The sequence below is a fragment of the Physeter macrocephalus genome, chromosome 21, assembly GCF_002837175.3.
Source record: "Physeter macrocephalus isolate SW-GA chromosome 21, ASM283717v5, whole genome shotgun sequence".
Lineage (NCBI taxonomy): Eukaryota > Metazoa > Chordata > Mammalia > Artiodactyla > Physeteridae > Physeter > Physeter macrocephalus.
The window spans coordinates 26,787,596-26,797,241 of NC_041234.1; the positions used below are offsets into that span (position 1 = coordinate 26,787,596).

Below are 9,646 nucleotides of genomic sequence, written 5' to 3' on the forward strand. Positions count from 1 at the left end.
GAGAGAGAGAGAGAGAGAGAGAGAGAGAGAGAGAGAGAGAGAGAGAGAGAGAAGGAGAGGGACAGAAGAGGGTTCCTCTCTGAAAACTTCCCAGTTCACCAAACACTCTGCAACATTAGCAAGCACATGGTTCAACCCTTGCCCCTCGGCTTCACTGCCACGTACTGTTGGGTGAAATCACTTGAGCCCCAACCGTGCCTCTGGGAGGGGGACAGAAGGAGAGGCTGGGTAGAGTATAATGAGATGATTTTAAAGCCCTGTTAACTTTTTCCATTTTAACTGATATTTCTGGATGAGGCACCAGCTCTCTTGGGAGGCCAGTTCTAAGGCATTCCATGGAGCCCAAAGACAGCTGTAAAAGACTAGCTTGGGGCAGAGCTGCTGGGGAAAGAGTCGCACTTGAATTTCCAGCTATTCCAAGTCCCAATTCGGAAGGCTACAATTAGGGGAGGAGGCTGCCTCTTTACTCCCCAGTCCTATCAGGAACACAGTATGGAATGACCTCAGAATACTCTCTACCTCTTACGGTTTGAGAACCAGGATTTCTTGCTTATTAGTACTGAGGAAATATTAATACCCTAATGAAGGTGGAGAGGGGTTGACTCCATTTACAGGGATCACCTGGGCAGAAGGCAGTAGGGCTGGACTTCAGAAGCAGCTCTGGTAGAAATCAAGCCCATGCGTTTCTCCCCGCTGCCCAGTGTACCAGCACAGGACAAGTCTCCGGGACTGCAAAGGTGAATGAGATATCATCCCTACCCCTAGGAGCTCAGATAGAAACAAAGGTTTAGGGTATCTTAGGGAGCTGTCATTTTAATTCCATTAGAGATCCATTCAGGCCTGAAGCAAGCTCTTTGAGTGAGAGAGTCTCCTTATACCTCAACGCTTGCACTCATGAAATGAGGTATCATGCCTACCATCAACTAAAAGGTACCTTTTAATGTGCTCAAGGATTTACAAAATACTCTAGGGCCCTAGGCACTATGTCAATACAGAGTGCCACTCCTATTATGAATGGGTAGTAGCTACCACTACATCGAACATTTAAGTCTGATGCTCTGTGCATTAGTGAAATGACTTCTGGCTTCGTTTGGTAAGTAAAGTGACCTCATACCAGCTACCACAGCACAAACTGACAGGGGCTGGGTAACCAGATGTGAAGAGATTTTCAAGTGCTGATTCCAGCAGGACTTGTGCCCATAAGGAAAAGACCTAACTGAATCACAAGAAAAATGGAAATGGAGTAGAGGGGAAATCTTCGTACCCACATGCCAGGTCAGGAGAAATTCACAGGTAACAATCTGGAGTGGGTGAAAGAAATCATCCGAATCTTTAGCCATATAGGTTTTCGTCTCCTGATCTGAATTCACACAGCAGCAGGGCTCTACAGCTGCTCAACAGCTGCCCAGCTCCATCCCAAGGCAGGTAAAACTGCCACTGGGCAGAGTGTGTGCTGAACCAAGTCAACAAACTCCGGGCCTGTCTCCCACGGGAGACTGCAGACGTCAGAGGGGCTCTGGCTTAGCATGCCACAGGAGGGCTGTGTAGAAAGAGAGTCTGGTCAAGGCTCTGGAAAGCCCTGTGGAGTCTGTGGGGAACAATAAGAATGCAGAATATAAATGTAAGCTGCAGGCTGATGGGCCCATTAGGAATTAGGGCAGTCTTTGAAAGGAATCTGCGGAGATGATGCAAAACACCAAGCATGTGACCCAAATCGTGGCAGGGCATATTGGAGGGAGAGGGGAATGGGAATGAGACATTTTCTAATCTGATTAGTCTGAAGTTTCCCCTGAGTGTGGAGAAGGGTCAGTGCACAATTAGAGGCAAAGTTAGACTGCTTAGCGGCTCAGAGGGATGACCTCCTCGGAGCTAAGCCGGGCTCAGAGGCGGATGTGATCTGAGACTGAACCGGCTTCGCAACGAGTTGGGGAATCGTCTTTCTGCCTTTAATGTCAAATCGTCAAGGCAAAGACAAAACAGTCTGCTGAGAGGATGAGAGGATGATGACTTGGTGGCCTCAGTGCTGGATAGGAAACATCTAGGTCCCCCGGAGGCCAGGCTCCCACATTACTGGACTTTCCAGGACAACTCATCCTCGAGGCCATCAAGAGATAATCTAATAAACATCCGCAGCTTCCTGACTAGAAGACAGCTTAATGTGTGAAAGGCATTCAGATCCAACTGTTTAAAAACAAGGCTTCCTCTATGTGGAAGGACGCAGGTCTCTTCCAGTTCATTTCTAAATCAGAGTGTGTGGTCTATGGTCCCTGATGGAAACTCCTCTCCTAGTCCCCAGTCAGTACTTAGTACCAGGTGCTATGGCACTGGGGAATTTATGTATGTTATCTCAAGTCACCCTGAGAACCGCGAGGAAGTAGGTAGTGTTATCTCATTCTAGAGGTAAGGAATCTGGGGTTCAGGCAGGTCAAAAATCTTGCACAAGATTACACAGCTAGCAAGTAGATTCAAAGAATATAGGAGACAAGGTAGGGGTAAAACTGTCAAGATGTGACAAGCCACTGCTTATTTTTAGGCAGTAAATCAAACAGGTTAGAAGCAGGTCTCTGTATCTAAGTGGATCAAATGTCTAGTCACAAGTCTTCATTACAAGGTAAGAGACAAAAAAAGAAACATAAATAGTGCTGTGAGAATCCTTAGGAGGAGATAATCACTGCCAGCCAAGCAAATCCAAGAGGGCTTCATGGATACGGTGCTATTTGAAACGGGTCGTAAAGAACAAGCTTTCAGCGGGTGAAGAAAATTGGAAGCTAGTTCCTACTGAAGAAACAGCAAGAGAAAAGGCAAAAAAGTGGGAATGCAGGAGGAATACATGTGAAATGCTAAATGAGCCATTTGGCTGGACTGTTGGGAATGAGAAGACGAGCTTTGGGAATGTGGTAACTGTGGAGAAACCGGGCTCCTAAGCCTGACTATCTCATCTCAGGTCCTTTACACTGGGATGGCCTATTTATCCCTCATACTGCTGCTAGCAAATGAAAGCAAATAGAGCTGATAGTCTAGAAGATAACCCCAGGTCAATCCAATGCATATACATACATCCAACTGAATTGGCCTCTTCTTGATTCCCCTCCTGATACCTTGGACTCTAGTTCTCCCACATGGGATTTAGTTTTTTCTGCTTCCTTTTGTTTCTTTTCTTGTCTCAGATGAGGACTCCCCACTCCAGCCCCTGCTTGAGAATAATGCCCTAGTGACAACCCTAAGCCCCACAATGGAGAAGGGGGAGAAGGAGCTCAAAGCTAAGGAGTTCGGTCATTCCTTAGAGAACAAAGAAATGGTACAGAAGGCTTATGAGTAGAAGAGTGACACTATGATATTCTTGCTCTTAGAAGGTACTTAGCTGCAAGATGTAAAGATGGATTTAAAAATTTAGAGGCCGTTGGAAGAAAGACCAATGTGGAAGCCCTGCAACAGTCAAGAAGAAAGGTGGGTCAGAACAAGAGTGAAGATGGCGGGAATGGAGGAGAGAGAGTAGATGCAAGTAGTAGAAAGGAGGTAGGACTGTCAAGACATTCTAATCTACTGGCTAGCTGTAGACAATAATTCAAAATGGTTAGAAGCAGAAGATGTGCATTTTAAAGGTTCAGGGGTTAAGTCACAGCTCTTCATTTTCTAGACTACGTGACTTTAGGCAAAATTTTATCTCTAGACCTCAGCATCCTCTTGTAAGATAGGATAATAGCTCTGACCTCACCAAGTTGTCCTCACAAAGTAAATGAGGTAATGTATTCAAAGCAATGGTAACAATGCCTAGAACACAGCCCCAAATGTCAGAATTATCAAGATAAGTACGTTAGGGGGGGGCTGGAGTCATGCCATGGTAAGCATAAAAGATGACCAGAGTCTGGGTGGCTAGGAGGGTCAAGAAGTCAGGTTCAGTACAAGAAGTGAGGTGTTTCAGAAAGCGGTTGACTGTGCTTCCCTTTTGCAACATCATAATCTCTGCACTTTACATCTAGTGTTCTAGCAGGACAGAGCTCTGTGCTAATAACACGAGGTGCTCTTACTGCATGTCTGTGGCCATTAGAAACTACTGCTTTGAAAAATCTGCCCTAAATTTTACATCTAAGACTCTCATAACTCTCATAACCAATGTACATTTTCATTTTGTCCCAGGAATCTGTATGCATATAAGTATATCTCAATGCTAAAAAGATAAAATGATAATTTATAATAGGCTCTCTAACATTCAAAATCATGACTCATTTTTCCTTTTTAACACTTAAATGGAGATGTGTCATTGGTAATAAATAAAAACAGTCAAGGGTAAATCAAGGGCAATTAAAGGTAGATGTAAAACCAGGAATAGTCTCCGAAACAAAAATATGCAGGACATTGCCCATGAGGGTGGAGTTCTCACTTACCTGGAGAGTAAGGATCCCAGAAGATCATCATTCAAAGGTAATCAGGAGGACCTGCACAGCCTTTGGATGTCTTTGCTGGGTAATAATTTTTCCCTGCATTAAAACAAAGTAAATGGGCTTTTATATACTTTGTGTCTCTTGAGTAACAATTACACTCTATAGGAAAGAAAACACAGATGTGTTCTAAAAGCATGCACCTGGAAATAAGTATGAAAACTGGTACTGGAATCACAGTAAGGAAAGACAGTAATACTGCATTTCACCAACTGTTTTTCCATTTCAGAAGTCACTAGATTCTGTCCTTACAAAGGCCTTTCCATCAAGATTCAGATTCTTGGTTGATGATAGTACAGCCTATTAAGGCTGTAGCCACGAGTGTTGCTCTAAGTAATCGATCTGCATTCTTGACCACTAGTCAAAAATGGTTCTGATATTTGAAAACATCTCTTAATCTGACAGGCATCTAGAGCCTCCAACACAAGTATTATATGACTGGAGGGTGTTTTTCTAGTCTTTTCCTTGGACCCAAACCTTATAACCTAGAAGCCCCAACTGAGGCCTTAACATTCACCTCAATTTTTTCTCCAGACCAGCCCAACAGTCATTTTCCCCAGCCTGCTGAGGGCACAGAAATGCTTGTCCAATGTTCTAACTCAGACAGTGTTCTTCCAGGCATCAGGAAAAATTAGAACCAACAGGAAAGAAAGTGGGCTTCTTTCTTTGCAGTAGGTTATAAATTGATAAGAGAATGTTTATGGCTAGAATTGGAGCTTGTTGGATCTGGAGAACCTCAGAGTTGTCCGATCAACTAGCCCCATTTTCCCAGTAGGTGTTCTTTTAGTGAAGGAGGGTCACAATTCTCACCCTGGGAAGGGGTACCACTAGGGTGGAAGGCAAGGCCAGGGTCATGCAAAGCTCAGGCCACACATCCTCCAGGAGGCTCAGAGAAGCTTAAAGATTCAAGGAAAAATACCATCTTTATAACAACTCAACAAGGGTGTATTATGGATTAGGAAAAAAAAAACATATTCACAACTAAAATAAACTATGGGACCTTCAAAGATATTTAGGGTATGTAGGTAGCCACTTGGGTGCAGACTTCAGGTTTGGGGTTGAAGGCAGGGGTCATGGGGAAAAGAGATGGCAGTGGTCTGCAATAATAAAATCAGAGGCTAGAGTTTGATCTAAGGTTTTCTAACTCCAGGTGAGTATTCCGCCCCCCCCCCCACTATATCAGTCTGTGGATAAGATGAACACCAAAACATATTAAGATGGAGCTCCAGTTGTTTGTAACAGTGCCTTAATAAAGCTCAATGCAAACACGATAAATGTATTTGAAATAGATTATGCTGAGCTTCATTATCTTCAAGAAGAAATAATTTCAAAGAAATTCTATAGAAAGTTTAGTTGCAAATCCCGTTCTGTGTATTATAAAAGTCACACTTATAAATCCGACTTATCACTAAAATAATGTAAAGAGATGACATCTCAGAATTAAACCTTCTAACATTGATTTACTATGTTTCAATTGAAAACCTCTAGAAACCAATTAAAAGCAAATGCAAAGGGGCAATCCTATTCTTTTGGAGATACAGGGCCTCCCCTATTCCATCAACAAGCAAAGCTCACCATCCATCACTATGAAATATCTGCACCCAGGAAATCTCCAAAAATGATTTAAGGTGGCTTTGCTACACAGTGGAGTATGAGGAGACATGTCAATTTTCTTTTTGCCCTTTTTGATAAAATACAAATTCCTTCATTAGTCAGGTTCACAGAAACGTAAATGATTTATTAGAATCAATAAAATAAAAGCTTACTTTTCCCGATCTTGGTATACACAGGTAGCAATGAGTCTTTCAAAATTCTCAAAAGTATTTTTCTTGAGCTGTTCATGGGCCTGTGCAATTAGGACATTCGTATCTGGACGGGGGTTCTCAGGCACCCGGTAGTGACGTGCAATGGTTATAACTTCTTAGTCTGTGAGTTTCCCGACAGACTCATCATTATTTCTCTGTAAAGAAAATGGAAAAACACTCAAGAAATTATATCTAAGACTATTTTTACCTTTCTTTCTATTAAAAATATCCAAATCCCATTTTACAAAACTTTACCAACTGCCTAGAGACAGCTTATTATTTTTCTTTAATTTAATTTCTCTACCTATGAGCAACAGGAAGGCACTGGTGCTAGAATGGAAAACAATAAGCACAACAGCTTATAAATAAAATGGCACTTTGCCCAGAGTCAAACTTCTACCACATAACAGCCTACAACCAGGAAGTAAATTCTTAAAGTCCTCCAATGGTCAAAAATCCTGTGACTAAATACATGATTTCATTCAATACCTATTAATCTTACTGCATACAAAATAGTAACAGACTTGGGGTTCTGGTTTCCCAGGGTATAAAACTTACAAATCACTAAGTTAGAAAGGTGTTTTGGAGATGGGGAAAGCGATTATGCACATTTCTGTAGTAAGAAGTAAAAACTGACACACCCTACCAGTGAGAGAAAAAAGTGAAACGTGAAAAGAGCTGTGCAAAGGTACAGTTGTCTGAGTCTTTGGAAGGCAAATGGCACTGATATCATTTGGCAGAGCAAACAAACAAACAAACAACAACAAAACAAATGACAGCAACACATTCACAATGAGGCCTCAAAGCTTAACAAATTGGCTGACATGTTTTCAATATATTCGCTATATGAAAGCCATAAACCATGCAACAGGCATTAGAAAGAATTACATCAAAATGGTTAAAATGCAAACTGTTATGGTGGTTAAATGAGTAAGCTTCCAGCATCTAGAAAATCTACTTACTGGAAAAAAATTCAGTTCCCAAGAATCCCAAATAAATGAGGGAATACAAGATTTGTTCTTCTGTTATAGACTGGTCTTTTGGAATAACATGGTTTTTAGTTCTTTTAAATATTTCTTGTCATTTTCACTATCATTTAAGAGATCTATAGGTTCTTCTGGTCAAGAATTTCCTTAGATACGAGTGTAGGAAAGGCCAGAGCTATGATGTTGACCTACCTGAAGGAACTGTATTTCACCTACATCCACTTTCTAGGGTCTCTGGGGTTTTTGTTTTGTTTTGCTTTGCTTTTGTTTTTTTAATGGGAAATGGAGGCCAAATTCAACCAAGAGGACCCCACCATTGCAGCAAGTCAGTTTGGGTTAGACGATCAATCAGTAACATTGGCCGGGGGCTCACTATCTGGAAAACACTGTAGTCACTTTGGCATCTGAACTTTTCAGAGTCTATAATCTATTTGGGCTGTCCAGGCATCCAGATGAGCTCCCTAGCTACTAACTGGGAGGGCCACTTGAATGAACTGAGTAATAATAATAATCCTCACCACTTGTTGAGTTCTTGCTATGTGCCAGGTCCTGTGCTGCTGGGTCCTTTTGGCATGGATCATCTCATCTGGCTCAGAAGGTAGATACTAGTATTAGCCCCATTTTACAGATGAGAACACTGAGGCAGAGAAATGTGAAGTAATATGTCCAATGTCATGAAGTCAGAATGCAAACCCCTGCAGTCTGGCTCCAGAGCCCATGCTCCTGCATACTATTCTGTCCCTCTTCTGCTGGGACACAGAAGCAAGAGTGACCGCATGGAGTGGGGCTCATTCAGGGAAAGCGGAAGACAGTGGCTTTTGAGCTGATTTTTTAACAGACCTGTGCTTTGAGGGCTATCACTAACCCGCATAAATAAGTAAGAGAAAGTAATTTCAGAAACCCTGAGTCACCAACCATCTCTGACAGAGAGCCAAGTGACCACGGAGGAACCACTCCAAGGGAAGCCCCCGGCTCATTTACAACACTGGTCATGGAATAATCAGTCATGACACATGCACAGAATTGAACACTATGCAACCATGAAAAGTAGGCTGTTGACTGACTGGTATTAATTGGTATGAAAGACATCCATGCTATGTTGATAAATGTAGTATGATCCCAATGAAACTAAAGATACTGGTACATATTGACATATATATGCACAGAAAAAAAGACTGGAAGGATACATACCAAAACATCTATGGCATTATCCCTGATTGCTGAGCTTTCTTTATATATAGGTATAAAAATGATTTTATACCTATATATAAAATATCTGCTTTGTCTGAAGTTTTATAATTATCAAATACTACTTTTATCATCAGAAAAATACCCATTTGAAATCTTTTTCTTTTTGAGGGTAGAAAATGGCATGAAGAAGAAGTGGCACACTCCCAAGGACGACGGAAAAGAGCGTCTGCAGCAATAACTAGAAACTTACCACGTACCTTTAACTAAACCTACTCTAGCCCCACCAGGTCATAAAAGTTTATTTTCCTCTAGAGGGGTGGGATAGGGAGGGTGGGAGGGAGAAGCAAGAGGGAGGAGATATGGGGATATATGTATATGCATAACTGATTCACTTTGTTATAAAGCAGAAACTAACACACCATTGTAAAGCAATTATACTCCAATAAAGATGTTAAAAAAAAGTTTATTTTCCTTTTCATTGGATAAACTGAAATTATCCTGACCTCACTGCAGTGAAAATTGATATCTGCTGGGTTCTGCATGCCTGGGTTTTAAACACCTCAGTATCCCACTGCTTTCCATGTCACTTTTTAAAAAATTTTATTATATTTTTAACAACTTTATTGGGGTATAATTGCTTTACAATGGTGTGTTAGTTTCTGCTGTATAACAAAGTGAATCAGCTATATGTATACATACATCCCCATCTCCCCTCCCTCTTGCGTCTCACTCCCACCCTCCCTATCCCCTCCTCTAGGTGGACACAAAGCACCGAGCTGATCTCCCTGTGCTATGTGGCTGCTTCCCACTAGCTATCTATTTTACATTTGATAGTATATATATATGTCCATGCTACTCTCTCACTTCGTGCCAGTTGACCATTCCCCCTCCCCATGTGCTCAAGTCCATTCTCTACGTCTGTGTCTTTATTCCTGTCCTGCCCCTAGGTTCTTCAGAACCATTTTTTTTTTAGACTCCATACATATGTGTTAGCATACGGTATTGGTTTTTCTCTTTCTGACTTACTACACTCTGTATGACAGTCTCTAGGTCCATCCACCTCACTACAAATAACTCAATTTCGTTTCTTTTTATGGTTGAGTAATATTCCATTGTATATATGTGCTACATCTTCTTTAACCATTCAGCTGTCGATGGACACTTAGGTTGCCTCCATGTCCTGGCTATTGTAAATAGAGCTGCAATGCACATTGTGGTACATGAC

General features: G+C 41.7%; 1 protein-coding gene across 1 annotated transcript in view; it reads right to left on the reverse strand.

The window, feature by feature from the left end:
* EFHC2 (EF-hand domain containing 2) overlaps nt 1-9,646 on the reverse strand; it is a 159,068-nt gene that overhangs the window by 25,277 nt on the left and 124,145 nt on the right. Inside the window, 2 exon segments of the mRNA XM_024116470.1 lie at nt 4,386-4,478; nt 6,206-6,384. Coding sequence (XP_023972238.1) covers nt 4,386-4,478; nt 6,206-6,384 — 272 coding nt within the window.